We start from the raw sequence: 21,015 nt of genomic DNA on the forward strand, positions 1-21,015 counted from the left end.
CAGTCAGGCTTTCTATCAGGGCCTCTTTGGAGAAGATTAGCATTTGAGAAACAGCCTCAGGGCAAGCGGGGAATTTCGGGTGTGAGCTTCATGCATTAGAGAAGCAAGTGTGGAGACCCCAGAATGTTGGAAAAGCAGGAGCCATTTCAGTGACAGGAGTGTAAGTCACAGTAGAGGGTGAGGCAGGGGACAGTGATGCAGGGGACAATGACGTTTGGTTTTCATCCTGATGGCATTGGGAGGCCTGGTGACTTCCTTCCCCTTCCCCCCTCCCTCTCCCTCCTCCCCCTTCCCCATCCTTCTTGCCTTCCACCTTGGTCTGCCGCTTCTTTGCTCTGAGCTTCACCACTTGCTCTGTTATCTTAGGCATGCTACTATTCAACCTTTGGTGTCAAACTCATTATGTAGCTGGGGGTGACCTTGAACTTCTGAACCTCTTGCCTTCACTTTCCAAACCTTCTGGTTACAGACATGAACTACCGTATCCAAGAAAAAAAAGTATTCGTGTTGTACTGAAACTTCTTAATGTTGTGTTTTGTGTGCTGGAGCTTCATGTGGTAAGCATGACCTCTCTTAACATCCACAACCCCTCCAAAGCTGGAACCACTGTGATTCTCACTTTACAGAGAACAAAACTGAGGCTCAGAAAGGTTAAATAGAGGGCCAGAAGGTGCCCTAGGGTCCATCCTTAGCACTGTGTCTCTTTAATAGAAGGCATGTGGTGGTGCAGGCCTGTGCTCGAGGCTGTGAGGGCTGGGCAGGGAAGGGAGTGTTGTTTGGGGAGCACTGGTTTCAACTTAGAGAGGTGAAGACTGCAATCTGGTGGGTGGTGGTGAAGACCGGTGCAACAGTGTGCAATGCCTGAAGGCCCTTGAGCCAACACATAAAAGTGGGTTCAGCTTGTGTCTGACGGTGCAGTTACTCCAGCCATTCTGGTGGCTGAGGCAGGAGGATTTCAAGGTCAAGGACTTCCTGTCCTGTAGATAGAGTTCAAGCCCCCTGAGCAACTTGGTAAGACTTTGTCTCAACATACAAAGTAAAGCAGGGCTGGGCACGAAGCCCAGTGATTGAAAGTTTACCTATTTAGTAGGCAATCAAGGAAGGCCTTAAGTTCATTCACTAGAACTAAAGTTTATCTTAACATGTGCAAAGTGGTTACGTTTCAAGTATATTTTACCACAGTAAAAATCAGTGCATTCTGATTTCTTCTCATGTTCCACACGTGTTAGTGTGCAGCACATGAGGGTCAGGACCAGGGTTGGTGTCTGTCTATCATGTCTGCTCTGTCCCTGGAATGAGCCATTCTTCACATACTCTGTTCCCTCCTCTTTCCAGTGAGGATCACAGGCCCAGTGACCTCTGGATCATCTGGCGGTCCTAGCACCCCTAGTTCTTGGAGTGGAAATCTGGCAAGGTCTGTCTATAGTTTCTCTTAGCCACTGCTCTTGATTGGTGATGTCTGCAGTGTAAATCTGGCAAGGTCTATCTATAGTTTCTCTTAGCCACTGCTCTTGATTGGTGATGCCTGCAGTGGAAATCTGGCAAGGTCTGTCTGTAGTTTCTCTTAGCCACTGCTCTTGATTGGTGATCCCTGCTTTGTGCTTGTCTGCTGCCTTTGCAGCCCAGGACTCTGCTCTGCGCAAATCTGGGGTTGCTTCTGAGCATCACTAGGAAGTCACTGTCTTAGTCAGGGTTTCTATTGTTGCGATGAAATGCCATGGCCAAAAGCGAGCAGGGGAGGAAAGGGTTTCTCTGGCTTACACTTCCACATTGTAATCTATCATTGAAGGAAGTTAGGACAGGAACTTGGAGGCAGGAGCTGATGCAGAGGCCTTGGAGGGGTGCTGCTTACTGGCTTGCTCAGCCTACTTTCTTATAGAACCGGTGACTACCATCCCAGAGATGGCACCACCCACAGTGGACTGGGCCCTCCCCCGTCGATCACCAATTAAGAGCCCTACAGGCTTGCCTACAGTTCAATCTTAAGGAGACATTTTCTCAACTGAGGCTCCCTCTTCTCCGATGACTTGAGTCTGTGTCAAGCTGACATAAGCTATCCAGCAGTCACTGTGCATAAGTGTATCATGACTTCAGAAGACACTGGTGGATGACCCTGTTGTTGCTGCCAGCACTCGCTCTGGACATTGCATATCAACCTTCAAAGTGTCCTGCCGGACATTTTCTTGTGACCTCGTGACTGTGCTGAGAGCCACATGAGAAGGGACAGGTGGCACTTCTATTGATAATTGGTAAAACCTTACAAGCAACCCTTGGAAGATGAATGGATGCACCCTGGCTACCTGTAGACGATGGAATGTTATCCAGTGTTCAAAAGAAGTGAGCTATGAAGGCGTGGAAAGACATTGGGAAACCTTGAAATCTGTTACTTAGGAATGAGCTCATCTGTCCCTGGCTACATGCTAGATGATTCCAGGATAGGACATTCTGGAAAGGACAAAACCATGGCAATGGTAATAGAACCATACCAAAGGTTGTGTGTGGTTGGGGCAGAGAAGATTGCTGCATCTGGACAGGTCTCTTCTCTTCTCTGAGCAGCAGTGACCTCATCTAGGACCAGGCTGAAACTCTGGGGAGCCGTTGAGTGTTCTGTAATAGCCACGCTGAAGGCTGCATCTGACCCTGCTGTCTCTTGGGCTTAATATGCAGGAAAACTACATCTACTGAGTGATGGCAGCTCTCTGTACTTGATGTCCAGAGACCTCAGAACTCTGTTTTTCTCCAAAAACCTCTGAAAGGAACCATCATTTTTCTTCACAATATTCCCATGGAGACTTTTACTCAGAGGTTAAAGGGCCGCAGAAAGGAGCCATATATGTGTTGGTTCCTTCAGGGAATGAAGATGGTAGTCTGATTTTTACCCAGCATTCCTCTGTGATGATCATTCCACTGTGATGGTAGACTGATTCTTACTCAGCATTCGCCTGTGATGGTACATTGATTCTTACCCAGAATTCCCCTGTGATGGTACACTGATTCTTACCCAGCATTCCACTGTGATGGTACACTGATTCTTACCCATCATTCCTCTGTGATGATAAACTGGTTCTTACCCATCATTCCACTGTGATGGTACACTGATTCTTACCCAGCATTCCTCTGTGATGGTAGAGTGATTTTTACCCAGCATTCTCCTGTGATAGTAGACTGATTCTTACCCATCATTACCCTGTGATGGCAGACTGATTCTTACCCATCATCTCACTGTGATGGTACACTAATTCTTACCCAGCATTCCCCTGTGATGGTAGACTGATTCTTACCCAGCATTCCCCTGTGATGGTACACTGGTTCTTACCCAGAATTCCCCTGTGATGGTACACTGATTCTTACCCAGCATTCCCCTGTGATGGTAGACTGATTCTTACCCAGCATTCCCCTGTGATGGTACGCTGGTTCTTACCCAGAATTCCCCTGTGATGGTACACTGATTCTAACCCAGCATTCCCCTGTGATGGTAGACTGATTCTTACCCAGCATTCTCCAGTGCTGTGGGAGGAATGTCCTCTGAGATCTTGAGGGGTATCAATGAAGGACAGTCAGCATTAAAACCATGAATGAAAAGAACAGAAACTACAAAGTTGGAAGGTCCTTTTTACCTCAACCTCAACTCGTGAGAACCACTTGTTGTCCCCTGCCTTTCTGGAGTAGGCCTGTACCTTTGGAGGTCTTTTCCTGGGGGATAAGCTCTACCTGAGGCTGGCACCTTGTCTAGTGTTTTCCTTCTTTCACACTGAGACTGCTGGGGAAATTCTAGTTTCTTGGGGACCATTTCTTGAATAGACTGATAGCCAAGGAGGGGACACAGTGTCTCTCTAGAGTGTCTTCATTTCTGCCAGGATGGTTCCATCAGCATTGCAGCTACACCCTCACTGACTCAGCCCAGGGGCTCAGGCTGCTGGTCTGCACTTGACAGTACCACACTCCTGCCTTACATTCCAGAGAACCATTCACCCATCTAAACCAGCTGTTGGAATCCTCCCCTCCACTGCCCATCCCCCAGGGGATCTGTGCCACAAATACCTGGTGTTTGACATGAGGCCATCTTTTTGGGGACTGCCTGCACCTTGATTTTTGGTCAGGATGAGACTGGCTGGAGTGTCTTATGTTCAGACAGGGGATGTGTGAGACTTTTGAGTCTAAGGAGGCCACATAGGGAATGGTCCATGCCTCTCTGCTGCCTCCTAGAATGATGCTTTCCTAACTGCAAGACTGTTTTTTCTAAAGAGCTCCAGCCAGGAGAGTGATAAGGACCAACCCGTGTTCTCCTCTGGTCACAGTCCTGGAGGTATCCATGGCTTTCAGGAAAGTCACTTGGCTTTTCACCTGCACCAGACTCTGACCTGTGTTGTCCCTGAGATTTAAATCAAATTAGCCTAAAGAAAATTAAAACCATAGCATCCAGGCTTCAGGGCACAGTGTGGCTGCACTGCTTCCTTTGAGATGGGGGAGAAAAAACATTCTAGGGCACTTGGGTTCGTCTCTCTTTTATAGACAAAAACTGAATTTAGTATTCTGAGCGATGAACATGTTGCTTGATACATCCAGAGAATTTCTGTTCCTTTTCCTTTTTTTTTTTTGGTCAACAACCAAGAGTTTATTTCCAGTGTCTCCAGAGGGGAAGCTTGATGGTGTAAGCTCACGAGGGAGCACACAGTTTGCTTCATGCTTCTGAGTAAGCACAAGGGGCGTCCACAGTCTTTGCGCTGATTTCTAAACTTCTTCCAATGACTGTTTTCTACAGTGACTGCAGATGTGGCTTTTGTACGATGACAGTGGATTAAACGGATAGAAGGGTGCAGGCAATCCCATTTGTGGTTAAAAAGCTCCCCTTGGGCTCAGGAGCCACATCCTCTCAATGGGTACGGACAGCAGGCCTGCTACAGGAGCCGGGAGTAGTCCCCCTGTGTGCACTGCCCTGTGCCTCCTGCTGACTAGACCGCAAGTTGCCGAGGTAGTTTGCTCCCTGTGCAGCTTGCATTCCATTTACTCTGGGCTTGGCCTCAGGCAGTGTGAGGGCTGGGGTTAGACTGTCCTGTTTTTCTATCATTTCTCCGTTCAGGATGCATCTTCTTTCCCCAGGTTTCAGAAAATAACCACCGGATTGAATTAAACATGGCTGAAGTACAAGGTTGAAATGAGTAAGGGGAGGCAAATTAAATTTCAGCTTCAGAGAGCAAGTTCCAATGAAACCTGGTAAAACCAATTTACCCCATTATCAGCAGAAATGGCTCTGAGTTCTCAGAGTATGGAACATTCTTGAAGTCATTTTTTTTTTTTAAGACAACACACAGGCAGTTTTTGTTAATAAAGTAGTAAATCTTTGTATTAGGCAGGCTTGCCCAGAGGAGAGCCAGTGTATGTGGCTCATGCTTGCTTATGCCCTGCATGAGGTCTTGGGTCCCATTGCCAGGGCCGTATAAATGGCTGTGCTATAGCATGCCCAGTATCTAGCACTTGGGAGGTAGAGGCAAGAGGATCAGGAGGAGCTCATGACTCCTTGATCTAGCATTCTGAGTTCAAGGCCAGTCTCTGTTACATGAGGTTAGGAAAAGAGGGTTGGGGAGAGAGAGACCTCTAGTGGCAAAGTCATGTATGTATGTAAATATAAATACAGGTATACACATACACACACACACACACACACACACACACACACACACACTCACTCACTCATGGATGGGTGCGTCAAGCTAACTCTCATGGTTAGAGAGGCTGAGCAGGTCCATAGTGGTGGCTTCCTACAAGCTGCAGAACCAGCAAAGCTGGTGTATGGCTTCATCTAAGAGGTCAGAAGCCTGAGAGACCCAAGGTATAACCCCAACTCCCTCAGCTTGAGACCAAAGGCCTGAGGGACCTCCACCCATGGCCCGGAGTGCAAATTTGAGTCTAAGGTTAAAGATCGTTGGTCCAAGCCTAAAAGTGGCATCAGACAGCAAACTGGCTTGGGAAGGAGTCACTAGAGGGATGGATGTCACCTTCCTTTCTTCCTGTTTGATTTTTTATTCATTCGGGTGCTTAGTCCTTTAGTTGGTGCTTTCCAGAGTCTGAGCAGGTCTCTGTCACTCAGTTCACTGGCCCAGATGCCCATCTCCTCTGTAAACACTCAGACACACCCAGATGAGTACTTCAGACATCCCTCAATCTCTCAACTTGACCCCCCCCCCCCACCTCAGCATCACAATCCTTTTAGCAGGCCTCTAGGTTCAGTATCACCACAGTGTAGGTTTCCACTCAACTACACCACAGAGCATCTGTGAGGATCTAGGACTCTGAAGGGAGGAGATTGAAGGTGGAGTCTGTGTGCTGGTCACTGCCTTTGCATTCACATGTTCATCTGAAGAGGTCTGTGGTAAACTTGGAAGGTCTCAGGAATGCGGTGATACCCTCAGCACCTGGAGGGCTAATGTAAGAAATTGTATATCTCATTGGCATTGTCCTTCTAGATACAAGGACATGTCAGTCTACAGCAGAGCAACAGAGTGTGACATGCCCTTCACACCCCAGGGTGCTTTGCTGTTACTTCTGTCTAGAACTTGTTTTTCTTAGACCATCTCATGGCTTACACGCTATCTCCCCTGAGTCCTTGCCTTGATGCCATGGCCTCCTGAGTGACATTGGCTGGCCACCTTCCTGCTATGTCTGTGTGTACATCGTGCCTGCTCTGTTAGCATACCATCATGTAGCAGCTCTTACTTTAGAGTTTTATCCTATTATGTTTCTCTTAATTAAAAGTTCTAGGAGGGTGAAGGTCTGGGGCAGGTTTGTCCCTGGTCTGTCTCCAATGCTTGAATTGCGAGTAGAAACTCCATAAGCATTTGTTAAGCTTGGTGTGGTACAGATCTCTCATCCTATCTACTTGGGGGACTGAGGCAGAAGGATTCCAAGTTGAAGGCTTCTCTGACCTGCAGAATAAGTTTAAGGCCAGCCTGGACAGCGTGATGAGATTCCATCTCGATAAAAAGTGAAAGGAAGCCGAGGTGTAGGGTACTGACAGCGCCACCCTGCTCTTCCTGAGGCTCCTCCTAGCCCTCAAACCTGTTTGAAGAATGATTGACATGCCATTCACGGGGCCCAGAGGAGGACACAGCCAACTGGGGGAGGCAGTAGTTATTGTTTTGAGCGATAAGTCACTTTTGTTTGGAAAGATACAAGTGTAGAGCTTAGAACTCGCTGTTCTTAACTTCAGATTGTGAGGGAGAATAACAGGGAAGGCCAGTGCTGACAGAAAGCCTGGTGAGCAGGTGCCAGGCAGGCACAGTCCATCGAGATGCAGGCCTTAGACCTCACCACATGAAGGTGAGGAAGCATGAGATGGAGAAGGATTCAGGCGAAGGGGCCTCCAAGCAATGAGAGTAGAGGATGATAACAAAAATGATTTTTATATTTCTAATTTGCCATGTCTGCCATCGTGTTCCCAAGCAGATGTGGGAGTCTGGTGGAACTATCAAAAAAAAATGGCATTTCAATAATGCACTGGAACTTTAGTGTCTGTATCTATGGCAGAAAAAAAATAATGATAGAAGAAACAATTGGTGAGTCTAGCTAGATGAGAAGCCAGAAGGCTGGAGAGATGGCTTAGTGGGTAACAGAGATTGCTGCACAAACGTAAGGCCCCAAGTTTGGATCCCAGCATTCACATGGAGAGCACCAGGCATGGATGGCTGCACGCACCTGTAACCCAGCACAGGAGAATCAGTGGGGCTTCCTGGCTGCCAGCCTTGCTCCAGCTTTAGTAAGAGACCCTGTCTCAAAGGAGTAAAGCAGAGAGTGGTAGAACAGGACACCTGATTCCCTCCTCTGTTCTCAGCAGGCACTACACATGTATATAACACTACCTCCCTCCCCACACACACACTCACACACACACACATTCTCACATGCACACATACACACACTCATAACACTCTCACTCTGTCTCTCTGTCTCTCTCTCTCTCTCTCTCTCTCTCTCTGACACACACACACACACTCACACACATACTTACACACACACTCACACAAGGTGAGGTAAGACAAATCTAATAAGCGGTTTGTTTGGGTTGCTTGTTTAAGTAAATCTTGAAAACTTGCACACCATGAGTCTGAAGCCTGCAGACTGTCCACCTCAGTCCATGTTCATCAGTGATATCACAGAGGAGCCACAGATATTTCCACAGAGTCTGCCTCCCATCAAGGATGAACTCAGTAGCTTTTATTCTTGCTGCTCTGTTCTTGACCCACCTGGAAACTCCCAGCACTTTCTAATGCCAAAATTCCATAAAGCATTCCAGGAAACTACTTGCAACGTGAGATGGTTTTACACTGTGAGGAGTCTCTGGGGTAGCCTGCTTCTTTAGCATGTGGCCCTGTCAAGTTTTAATGTACTTAAATGAAAAAGAAGCTTGAAGTGTTCTGTTTTATTTATCTCATGAACTAAGCTACAGGAAAGTAGAGATGTTGGGGAGCCAAACTAATAATGCCAGGATTCTAGTTGTTAATGTGATAAAAGAGAATTTACACAACCTCTGAGCAATGACATGCCATTGTACAGACACACAGCAATGAAGTTCCAGAAAATGAAGAGAAAGCATGCCCTGACCTCAGACTCCTTCTGAGCATGTGCTATGTGCAACACATGCCATGGTATCTTAGATTCCAAAATGGGCACTGACACTGCTCGGCCCACTTGCTTCTAACATGCATGGCAGGTGACTCCTATATTCAGGAGGATGTGCCTCCTGGTGACGTTTCTGGGAAGTGAGGGTCTCATCACAGGAGATCATGCCTAGTGGTGATGGACACAGAACACTGTGGACTTGTGGAGGAGTGGGGGATGGGGTCTGACTTAGGGTCATTATGGAAGCCCCCTGGTGGAGTCAGCGCCAACCAGAAGGATGATTAGATCATTACCAGATGAGGAGTTATAGGCCAGGCCTTCTGGGCTGAGATGCCAGTCCTAGGAGGTGCCACATGTATCCACCTACCATATGGCCATCAGGAGTATAGCTAGAGGATAGCTTGGCCTCTGAGAGCTAAATGTATTGTGGTGGCCACTGTGATGGAAGGGGAAAGAACAGGCATGTGGAAGGTGGATGAGAAAGGTGGCCGGAAGAATGCCTGTGGTGGAAGTGGAGGCATGGGAGGTCAAAGGGAAGAACCAAGGAGAGACAGACCACTTTGGGGGACTTCTGGTCTACCTAGTGTTGTTTTGAGCTGCATATGAACTAGGAAAAAAAACAAAAAACGAGAAGGCAGTTTTACCCTGGAAAGCACACTTTTCTCTGAACTGGGACCCTCAGGAGGAGGTGGCGTGTGGGTGGCTGCGTACATGGTGTTTGATTTCTGACTCATTCCAAAGACTCCTTTGCCTCTCAAAATAATCTCCTTTATGGTGGCTGCAGATGCTGTTCACTCTGTAACTGGAAGCTGGTTGCCCTCAGCTAGGGTGCAGAGAGAGAGAGAGAGAGAGAGAGAGAGAGAGAGAGAGAGAGAGAGAGAGAGAGAGAGAGAGATCCCTGTGGAGAGAGATCTTCCCTTATCCTATCAGCTGACTGCACCTAAGGATGAGAGCTGTGTGCACTCTTTCTGTGTGGCAGGGTCTATCACAGCAGAGGGAAGAGGACCCTGAGAACTTCTGTGTTGATGATGAACTTCGTTAATAGATAAGAAACCATCACATCGTTCTATGGTTGTGACGCCTGTTCATTTGTCCTGCTATGTATTTACTTTCTGGTACTGGAAATCAAAGTTAGGTGTCCACACAAGGTAGTGTGTACCACCATGCTTGGCACATCAATTAACTTTTAATTGCAAATGGTTTTTCTTAATAAAGTAATAAAAATGGCAGAAATTAGGTAAATATATGCATTTATAACAACATAGGTAAAAATAGAACAAAAACAGCCTGTGGTTCCTGATTGCTTTCTAATACACACATATTTATTTGCTTATGTGCAATGTAGTATGGTTATATAATTCATTGCCACATGAAATAAATATGCTACAACTTGAATATTTCATATTATATAATATGAAATATTATACAACCCTTGAAAGTTTTCTTAAAATAACTAATGGTGTGGAAATATATATATTTGTTGTTTTTATATGTAATAACTCTACTTGTTTTATTTAATTTTCAAACTAGTCATAAAACACTAAATAGAAATATCTATTGCACACACCTTGGAATAGAGTTCTGATTTTGAAGGGCTGGAGAGATAGCGGAGCAGTTAAGAACTTTTATTGTTCTTATAGGGGATACAGGTCTGGTTCCCAGCATGCACTTGGCAGTACCTCTAACACCAGTTCCAGGGGGCTCGACACTCCCTTCTGGCTTCTACAGGCACCAGGCAAATACATGGTACCCATAGGTAACTGCAGCTAAAACACTTAGACACATAAAATTAAAATAAGCAATATTTTTTTCAAAAAGCACTCTAATTTGTTTTTCAAAGGGTTGTATAATATTGCATGTCACGGAAGCATACACAATGCTTAACTTAATGGCTATGTTGGGGTCAAGGGATGGAGCCTTAGCTTTGTTCTTTCTCTCTGATTCTTTGTCCATCCCCTTCCAGGGCATCAGCAGCCTGTTCAGTTCTCTGAAAGTTGTGCGGCTGCTCCGACTTGGGCGAGTAGCCCGCAAGCTGGACCATTACATCGAGTATGGAGCCGCGGTACTGGTCCTGTTGGTGTGTGTGTTCGGGCTTGCTGCCCACTGGATGGCCTGCATCTGGTACAGCATTGGGGACTATGAGATCTTTGATGAAGACACCAAGACCATCCGCAACAACAGCTGGCTCTACCAACTGGCACTGGACATCGGCACTCCATACCAGTTTAATGGGTCTGGTTCGGGGAAGTGGGAAGGTGGGCCAAGCAAGAACTCTGTCTACATCTCCTCGCTGTACTTCACCATGACCAGCCTCACCAGTGTGGGCTTTGGTAACATTGCCCCATCCACAGACATCGAGAAGATCTTCGCAGTGGCTATCATGATGATTGGCTGTGAGTACCGCACTCGAGGTGGGGTGGGACAGGAAATCAGCAACTCAAGGCCATCTTGCCCGATGACCAGGTTTATTGCAGGCTGAAGGTGGTGTGGGGTTACTCTACTAGCAGGACCAATGATTGCTTAAAATGACCAACAGACACGTCTTCTCCTGAAGGCTAGCTTTATGGCTTTCCTGATCTTTAAATTAGCTCATGCTGGTTGAGCTGATTTAAGAAGAAATTTAAGAAGTGTGGAGAGGAGTGGGGATGTAGCTCAGTTGGTAAAGTGCATGCCTAACATGCAGGCAGCCCTGGGTTCGAGCCCCAGCACTGTACAAACTGGGTATGGTGGAGCATGTGGAGATCTCAGCATTCAGGGAGCAGTGACAGAGCAATCGGGAGCTCAAGGTCATTGTTAGCTAGATAGAAAGTTTTAGACCAGCCTGGGCCCATGAGATGCTGTTAGTAGAAAGAGGGAAAGGGGTGGAAATACAGGAGGAGGGGGAAGAGGGAGAGGGAGTGGGAGAGGGATGGTGGAAGTACAGGAGAGAGAGAGAGGGAGGGAGAGAGGGAAAGGGAGAGGGAGAGACAACTATTACTTTTTGGTGCCTTCACAAGTCTGCTTTCTATGTGCATCTGAACATCTGGATACTGATTTTTTTATAAAGTTTGAAAGACCGTTTCATATACAGTTTGCTAAGAGCACTGAGCTGTTGGGCCTTTCCGTGTCCAGTTTCGTCTTAAAGCAGCGAGTGTGGGGTTTCGATTGCACAGTGAAAAGGTCACAGCAGAGACAGACAGACAAACTTCTTCTCCGCAGCCTCCCTGCTTTGTTCTTGATGAGGTACTCGAGTGAATGCTCAGCAGTCATCTCGGGAAGTGTGTTGGTTTAAACATAGGTAGATCTGCGTAGTCCATCCTGGCATGAGACCTAATGCTGCCTGCTGGAGGAGCTCAGGACAGCTTGGTCTTCATGACAATGATTATGTGTTAGGGAGAAAACATTGCTGAAGTTTGATGTTCAATGAAATATTCTGTTACAATTAATTTTCTTCTCAGGCTTTCCTAGGGAAGAGCTTATTTCTCTAGGAGGACTCTCTGAGTTGTCACTTTCTTACTTCTGTGCCCTTTCTTCCTTGCCCCCTTCACCCTGGTTTCTTTTTGGAAGACCAGTTCTTGCTATATAGGCCAGAATGACCTGGAACTCACTCTTTCACCTAGGCCAGCTTTAACTCCTGCCAGCCCTCTTGGCTCAGCCCACCTGAGTGCTAAAATTATAGACCTGAGACTTGACCATTCCCAACTGAGATGAATATTTTCCTGTCTGCCTCTTGGTAGAAAAATCCTCATACTCGATACACAACACACCACTACCTCCCTTCCTCCATACACACATAGAGAGAAAGACAGACAGAAAGACAGAGACAGACAGACAAAGAGACAGAGACAGAGAGAGAGAGAGAGAGAGAGAGAGAGAGAGAGAGAGAGAGAGAGATAAGAATAGATTAGTGAGATACTGTTCCTGCACTGAATATCACTCTAGCTCTTGAGGCAAGTGCTGAAGTCTGAGTCGTGTTACCACTGATAACTGTGCAGTTGTTACTGCAGAAGAGTCTAGAAAATGCCTTTGGCTGATGACATTGACCTCCCTTCATCCCAGGAAACCTCAGTGGTTTGTGTTCATGCTGCCATGGCATCCACTGTACTGCATTGGCACTTCATGGGACAGGCCATGCCAGGGAAGCATCTGATCATGCCTAGAACTCCACCTGCAGAGCAGGGCTTCCTCCTCAAGGTGACATTGGTGAATGATGTGTTGACCAACCTGGAGAAGCCCGAGGCTCGACTGGGCACTCTGCCGACTTGCTGGGAGATCCAGCTCTGGGCTCATCCTTGTTACCTCACATTGTCGTACATTGGGCTCACCACCCCCCTTGTGTAGCTCCCTCTTTGTGCCCGACACAGACAGATTCCTGAGCATCTTGCCGGATGTGTCTAAAGGGGTAATTGACTCTGAGAACTGGGTGCTGCTGGAGCTGATGCTTTCGCTCCTTAGTTTAAAATGGGTTTTAATAGAGATGATTGCCTGGCCATGGGAAGCCGTGAGAAGGATCCGTGGGTGGCTAATTGCTTCAGTTTAATTAGAACTTGGGGTGCTTTCTCATGTCTCAGGCAAGGATGTAAGATCTTTTCTAGAAGGGTTTTAGCCTCGACTCCACTGGTTTCTAGTCAGGGCTTGCAACTTAAAAACAAAGCAAAACTCCAGTGCTTGGGCTTGAATTTAGCACCTTTCACCTTTCACCTGTCACCCTTTTCACCGTTCACATCCACCTCACCACTAGGCCGCTTCTACTCTTCTAGAATTTTTATGACCTTTGGGGTATAGAATAATCAAAGTGATATACTACGCATAGGGCCAGACTTCCTTCCCTTCAGAGGAGATAAATGCCTGATTATAGTCATTACCAAGACTTTGCTAAGGGTGGGCACTTAGAAATGAACCCATTTCATGGTCTCCGAAGGCTTTCAGGGATTCTTGTAGCTTCTCAGGCCTAAAGGCATGCAATGAAGGCAAGCATATCTCTTGTCCCAAACTATTCTCCCACAAGAGTGTTATCTCTTAGTATCCAGGGGAACCCTGGCCATTTCCACTATTTGTATGATTCTGTTTTCTCAGAGCCAGGGAACATTTCCATTTCTTTACGGTACTTGAAGAATAACACTCAGGCCGATTCCTCTGTGTAGTGAAGCCTGTAGACTGTTGGACTAAATGCTTCTATTTAGCTCTTTGCAGAGCTCTGGTGAATGCAGATGCTATGATGGACACTCCCACATGGTCTACAGCTTACTCTGCTGGTTATTTGGTAAGGAAAGGTGGGCTTAGAGAAGTGTCCTCACCTTCTCAAAATGTAGGGCTGGCTGGTGGGCAGGGTGGAGAAGGTTTAATGGTGACAGAGCCATACTCTTGGTTTGAGTCACCTGTACAGGTTCTCCAAGCTGGGTCACTGACATGTACAGAGTTCCTTCTGTAAACCTCAACAGGGTGCCATGCCTGCTGTGGAAATTCTCTATGCTTCTTTGTTTCTTTAATTTTAGAACACAGTTATACTCCGGACTCAGGACTAGTGGCTTAGGAAAACAGCTGTTTTTCAACAACCTGTCACTTCTGGTTATAGCCATGACATATGTCTGACAAATTCTTATGTTAACAAGAGAGGTTTCGCACCATGCGTAATGCTGGTCATCAGCTTTGTAAACCCATCTCCAGAATGACCCTTCCTCGAGGATGGATGCCGGTGTTAGGTTTATGGCTTCTCCCTTTGCTGTCTCTGTGCACATATGTGTGCACTTATGCCCCTTCTGTACTGTTTCTGGGGTCAGACTTACATCAGGACTTAGATATCTAGCAGTGAAAGCGTGGGCTGCCTCCCTCCCAGGCTACCTGACAATCTTTACAGAGAGGAACAAGACTCACATTTCCCCTTTGTGTTGAGTTTTTCATGTCATGGGGATGGATGGCATTACTTGGCTCTTCTGTGGTGATGTGTTAGCTGTCCTATCGGTGATGTGTGCTCTCCCTGGCTTCCAGGGTCAGCTCCGAATGCCTTATTACAACTTGCATATTCTCTTGAGGATGCCAGGAAGCAGGGGAGAAGCATTTGCAAGCCAAATGCTCACTTTCCTCTATTTGAACAGAATATCCCATTAGGAGCACATGAAAACCGAGGCTGTCTTCAGAGGGCTGGCTTTAGTTGTAGCCAGCCCTCACCCTGGCCTGGCCTGCCTGTCAGCACAAGCCAGTGACAAGGGCCTGGAGTTGAAGTCCTCACTGTGGCTGATCCATACTGCAGCATTTGAGGGATTCCCCCCTGCCCCTCCCCAGGAAGAAAGGTGTGTGTGGCAACAGTGATTTCTCTCAGCCTCCGCTTGGGTCCTGGACCTGTTTTGGATGGCTCTCAAGGAGGATTTGATAGTGAAGAGGCAGTTGCCATTTTCTAAATATGTTCTTGTACTTTTCCGTTTCTCCCATAATGTCACTACCGCCAGTCTGTCAGTTTAAATAAGTGGCACTCAGCCTCCCTGTCTGGTGATGGCAGGAGATCTGGGCAGTACACTCCAACTCTAGACACCACCCAGGTCTGTGCAGCCTCCTGTGTCTGTGAGTCATGCCTGTCCTCTCCTGTCTGCCCCGGCTCACTCCCTTCAAATCCTGGCTGTGCTCCAGTGCTCAGGGACTCTTGTGAACACCCTGAGCCCCGAGCAGACCCTTCTCTCACTCTCCCGCTGGACCTGAGCCTATCTAGATGAATCAGTGCTTTTCAGTGTCCCCCAACACTTGGCACTCCCATACCGCAGAGGGCCCACTCCAGGTGGGCTGCTTTATATCGCTTTCTGGTTTATTCTAAAACAATATAGTCACAACTCTCAGTAAGAACTTAGAGGGAGGGGGGAGAGGGATGGTACTCAGATGATTTTAATAAACAAAGGGCTTTCAATAAATACGGACTTCTGAGAAAGTTTATTATTTATGGCATATAGATGCTGCTATCAGGCAGAGACCCAGAACATGTTTCTTAGAAGGTAAGATTTCACCTGGCCACCTCAATGACAACCAGAGACTAGCTTCTTTTCTATGTTTACGTGTCACTTCTCTATTGGGATCCCATGTGACTGTTGGAGCTTCACCCATATTTTTCCCCTAGAAAATAGGAAGGAGGAGATGGAAAAGGCTAGCCATTCACCTCTCTCTTGAGAACAAGACTAGGAAGTTACATATATTCATTTTTTTTTCATATCCCATTGGCTGGGATTCCATAACCTAGCCACATGTAGCTGCAAGAGAGTCTTAAAAATGTAGTCTTACCCCAATCATTGATTTGAGGGGAAAAACAAAAATTTAGAGTTGTTTTACTGGGGAGAAGAGACTCTGATTCAAGTGTGAGATCTGCTCTGTGGTTTCGGTCGTACGGTTTTGGTGACAGTGAAGGGGTTGTCCTTGGCTCTGCTTCCCCTGATGGCAGGGACCTGGCATGATGAAACGTGATGGCCCTGTGAAGAAGGCGAGAGTTTTCCCTCCAAAGGCCAAGACTTTCAGTGTCATTAACCAAGGCTGCCTCTTGCTTTTCCCACTTAATTTTGTGTTTCCTGTTCTTAGAGAAAATAAAGCAATAATTGCTGCTCTGTCTGAGGAGTGCAGGATGCTATTTAATTTCATTTTTGGTTTATGTTTATTTTGGGAAGTGGGGCAGTGTTCAGAATTCTCTGGGAGAAATAAGCACTCATTTATCATTTATTCTTAGATGCCTTTTCTAGCCAGGGAATGAGCTGCTTTTTTCTCTGAAATGTGATTCACCCCCACCCATCTCTCACAGTCCTGGGCATCTCCACCTGTGGCATAGCCTGGAATTACCTCCTGTCCCTCTCTTCCTTTGTTCTTCTCTTACAGAACACAAGCACTGCTTCCTGCCACCCTGTCCCCAACACACTGTGCTCTTTAGGGTCATGGGTCCTTTGGGAGTGATTATTTTCTTTCACATTGGACCTGTCTCTGAACACGCTTCTGACCATCTTAGTATCTTTCTCATTTTGCTGTGGATTTTGTTCAGCTCCAGGGAGACTCTTGGTTTCTAAAGGGTAGGACCTGTGTGTCTCTCTGTGCTCCCTCTTCTCCTCTGTGCTGGAGTGGGGGCAACAGTGTCAGAACCAGCCAGATCTGGCTGCCAGAAGAATGGAATGGTATACAGTGCCTGGCACAGAAGTCCCACTAGGGTGCCAGCAGTAGGAGTTCTTCCCTGTACCCTTCCCCGCTTCATCTTGTAGAATTCAACAAATGATGATGTTGCCAGCCTCATTAGCCCTTTGGGTGTGGTCTTCTGTAAGAGAATTTGAAATTGCTTTGCCTGCAGTGTGTTGTCATCAGGTCCTTAACGTAAGCACCCCTGGCTATGAGTTTGTTTTCTGGATAACAAACAAACCCCCTTCAAGAGACAAATTGGCCAGACCATGGAGCAAATTAAGGGAAGCTGTTGGTGCGATTGGAGAGGGCCCCCACCCCCACCCCCGGATATCACTGCCCAGGCTTGAGTGACATTGAGTGACAGCAACCCGATTGGGCAAGACACAGGACCAAGAGCAACAGGAGCTCCCGAGAGAAGGGACAAGAACACTGAGCACCCAAAGACAATCTCGTGTAAGACATTTGTGGCTGAACATCCCTTAAAACAGGTCTCGTTCCTCTTTGGCCGACGTGAAACAGCTTGCCCCGGGGCACAGCTTTGGAGGTGGCTCAACTGAATTTTGGTCCTAGTTTCACCTGACAACAAAGTCTTTCTCTTTGTGTTGTTGCTTCACTGGTTGATTGTTTTGGGATACAGCAAGGGAAAACACCCTTTGTGTTGTGTGTGTTGAGGGCATGCAGAATTAAGAGCTCAGGAGCTGTGGGGGGGGGGGGGGGCAGTGGAGATGCTTCCTTGCAAGATATTTTTCTAATTTGGGCTTATAATTATAATTAAAATTATCTGATTGCATGTATTGTGGGAGGACATTGGCCTTGATTGTAGCTGGTTGCTGCACCCTGAAAAGAATTTACAACAAGCACTAGATGTTAGGAAACTGGGATGGGATGAAAGCTAATAGAGGAATTCTCTCTGGCCTTACAGATGGGCACTGTTGTGTTTTATAAAAAGATAGAGAAGCCAGGAATATGTTTGGTGTAGGTGCGGTAAGGTGTGGGGAAAGGGGTGCCTCTGTGGGCCCATGCTGAGGCATCCCTTCCCCCTGAGGGACCAGCCACATGATGGTATAGTATAGAATAGAGTTTATTCAGGGCATGGGGAGGGGAGTTGAGAGAAAGACAGAGAGAAAGGCAGAGAGAGAGAGAGAGAGACAGACAGACAGACAGACAGACAGAGAGGTAGGGAGGCAGAGACAGAGACAGAGACAGAGACAGAGAAACCAGAGAGAAATGCAGAGAGACAGAGTTTAGAGGAGTAGAGGCCAGTCATGAACACATGGGGGGGAGGGGGATGGGAAGAGAGAGGGGAGAGGTATGGGGAGAGATGGGGAGCAGGAGCAAGAGGAGAGAGCAAGAGCAAGAGAGCAAGAGAGTGAGGAGGGGGCAAGCAGCCCCTTTTATAGTGAATCAGGCGTACCTGGGTGTTGCCAGGTAACTGGGGCAGAGCCTAGGCTAAATGCTAAGAGGAACATTATCTGAGAAACCTCCCCCCCCCCTTTTTTTTTACTGAGATTGGAGTGGTAATATTGTTAGAATTCAATATTTAGCTTCTAATGTGCTTCCATGCCTATCTCCTTTGAAGCTCATAGCGCCTTATGGAGAAGGTAGTGCTACCTCTCTTTATGGCTAAGGAGACAGTGATGTTGCTTGCCCCAGGTCATGGAGCTGGGCTCAGCGGTCCTGGGCAGTGGTGTGCTCCCTGTCTCTGAGTGCCATGGCAACCATTGGTTCTGGTAACCTCAAATGTGCTGGTGGGTCAGCGGCTGGTGCCTTCATGGATAGTGTCACAGCACGGGTGATGGGTGGCGGAGGGTCAAGAAGGGTGGTCATGGCTCCCTTTCCACCTTCAGCAGAGGAATTGATAAATGTCATTTCACACCTCCAGCTGCTATTTGTCAAGTATTTATCATAGTTCGCAACTGATAGACTGACGCATGTGGGAGAAATCATGCTGAGGAGAAAAGAATTTTTCCTTTTCTTTAAAACCAGTGAGAGACAACAGTCCACTAGGGAAAATTTCTGAAGACATCATTTTCCCGCCCGTGTAGGTGACCACCACAGTTCCCAACAAGAATGAGATGGCTCCAGAGGATGCAGCCGCCATCCGTTCCCTGCTTTCCTTAAGCAGCAAGGAGAAAGCACTGGTGGTCTAAGATGAGTGCTTGCCTCCTGGCAGTTCCCGAGACTCCATCCTGGGGTGTGCTCGTGTTTGTGACCCACTTCTGTGTGCCAAGAGATCGGGTGTTACAACCCTTACCACGAGGCTTATGTGCTGTGTGTTTTGAGTAGACAGACTTCTGCCCTGAAGTGTTCCACTTAGATGGTGTCTGGGCTGCAGGAGAAGGTGTCTGTCTGGGCTGCAGGAGGTGTCTGTCTGTCTGTCTGAGCAACAGGAGAAGGTGTCTGTCTGGGCTGCAGGAGGTGTCTGTCTGTCTGTCTGAGCTGCAGGAGAAGGTGTCTGTCTGGGCTGCAGGAGAAGGTGTCTGTCTGGGCTGCAGGAGGTGTCTATCTGTCTGTCTGGGCTGTAGGAAAAGGTGTCTGTCTGGGCTGCAGGAGAAGGTGTCTGTCTGGGCTGCAGGAGAAGGTGTCTGTCTGGGCTGCAGGAGGTGTCTGTCTGTCTGAGCTGCAGGAGAAGGTGTCTGTCTGGGCTGCAGGAGGTGTCTATCTGTCTGTCTGGGCTGTAGGAAAAGGTGTCTGTCTGGGCTGCAGGAGAAGGTGTCTGTCTGGGCTGCAGGAGAAGGTGTCTGGGCTGCAGGAGAAGGTGTCTGTCTGGGTTGCAGAGGTGTCTATCTGTCTGTCTGGGCTGTAGGAAAAGGTGTCTGTCTGGGCTGTAGTTTGGACCTTTGACCTGGAGAATTCCTGTGGTTTATGAAGATTGTATAATTCAGTCTCAGAACAAAGATTCCATAGCCCATCTGTCCATCAGCTCATTCACAGACTACCCACGTCTCTAGGATAGTCCTCATTAGAGGAGGCTAACAGCTTTCTGAAAGCCACCCCCGGTGCCCACAGAGCCAGCCAGGCTTCATACGTGGCTGATGAAAGGTCAGAAGCCACCTTTGTGTTCGGACATCATAGAGCTTAGAAAACCCAAGAATCAAATCAGACAATCATGCAAGTAGATCCTGGCTCTGCTCTGCTTCGTGACAGGATGAAACCCTTGTACTCCCGAGCCTGCTTCTTCATCTGGAATTGCTACAAACAAAATGGCAGTGGCGAGCGGAGGCTGGTTCCTTCTAGAACCTTTGTTTTTGCATGGTGCCCCGGCAGGAGCCGCAGATGGCACGTGTTGGTGTGCTCTTTCTTCTTTACTGCCTGTTAATTTCAGTCACTTGACATTTCTACCAGGGACTTTGGTGGGTGTCCACTAAGGGTTTAAAGGTAGGGAAGAGACATGCTAGAAAAGGTAGCGATGGGAATGGGGATTGCTCATCTTTTGTGTGAGAAGAGCTGAATGAAGGGTTGTGTGGGGGACTCAATACAAGAGAATCTTCGGGTGAGGATTCGGCCAGGCAGGCCCTGAGAGGGCCAGCTCCACGAATCCTCTGCCGACCCGACTCTGTAGTCTCTCGGAACCTTCTCCTTCCTTACTCTTCTTCACTGTGGTCCTTCGCGCACATGAGAAAGAGATGATGCCAGCTAGCTCTTATCAGCTAGAGGCCAGGCTCTGAGTTATAGCTGTGCGGTGACAAAGCCAACCACTGCCTCAAGACAACTAGGCAAGGAGAGGATCCCAAACGGAAGGGCAGTAGGGCTCTGGGAAAGGCAAGCCTGTGGGGGTCACCCTGGGCTCTGCAGAGCATAGAGCTAACCTTGGCTAGGCTGGTCCTTAATTTCTGCTATAGGAAAGGATGGGGAGAGGAGCTCAGAGAGCTTGGATGGGGGTGGCAGAGCCAAAGCATGGGAAGGAAATCCCCCTTTTCTGCTTAGAACTAGCATAATGGCAGTCCACACCCCTGGCTTAGAGAGCCCAGGTTTCCCATGGGTGATATGGGATTACCCACTGGAGAAACTAAAGCCCACTCTAAGGAGTCCCACAACGCAGCCCAGATGTGTAAATTAGCAGAGAAAGCAGAGACAGCACTGCAGAGAGGCACAGTGGTGGAGCTGCTGGACGGAGACTGCCCACCTGGCCAGCTTGGATAGCCAGAAGGCAGGGACAGAGGAAGGGACAGGTGGGAGCCTCAGGCTTTTCCTGGCTGACTTTGGAGTCTGTCCCTCCTGGGAAGCTCAGGTGTTTAATTACACCAAACCGAACCGTGATCACACACGCAGGGCTTGGCTGGA

At 47.7% G+C, this 21,015-nt stretch overlaps 1 protein-coding gene across 1 annotated transcript in view; it reads left to right on the forward strand.

Moving 5' to 3' along the window:
- Kcnh1 (potassium voltage-gated channel subfamily H member 1) overlaps positions 1-21,015 on the forward strand; it is a 315,715-nt gene that overhangs the window by 137,409 nt on the left and 157,291 nt on the right. The window contains exon 7 of the mRNA XM_031339334.1: positions 10,580-11,009. Coding sequence (XP_031195194.1) covers positions 10,580-11,009 — 430 coding nt within the window. The remainder of the gene's footprint in view (positions 1-10,579; positions 11,010-21,015) is intronic.

Source organism: Mastomys coucha, unplaced genomic scaffold (genome assembly GCF_008632895.1).
Source record: "Mastomys coucha isolate ucsf_1 unplaced genomic scaffold, UCSF_Mcou_1 pScaffold1, whole genome shotgun sequence".
In the NCBI taxonomy this organism is placed as follows: domain Eukaryota; kingdom Metazoa; phylum Chordata; class Mammalia; order Rodentia; family Muridae; genus Mastomys; species Mastomys coucha.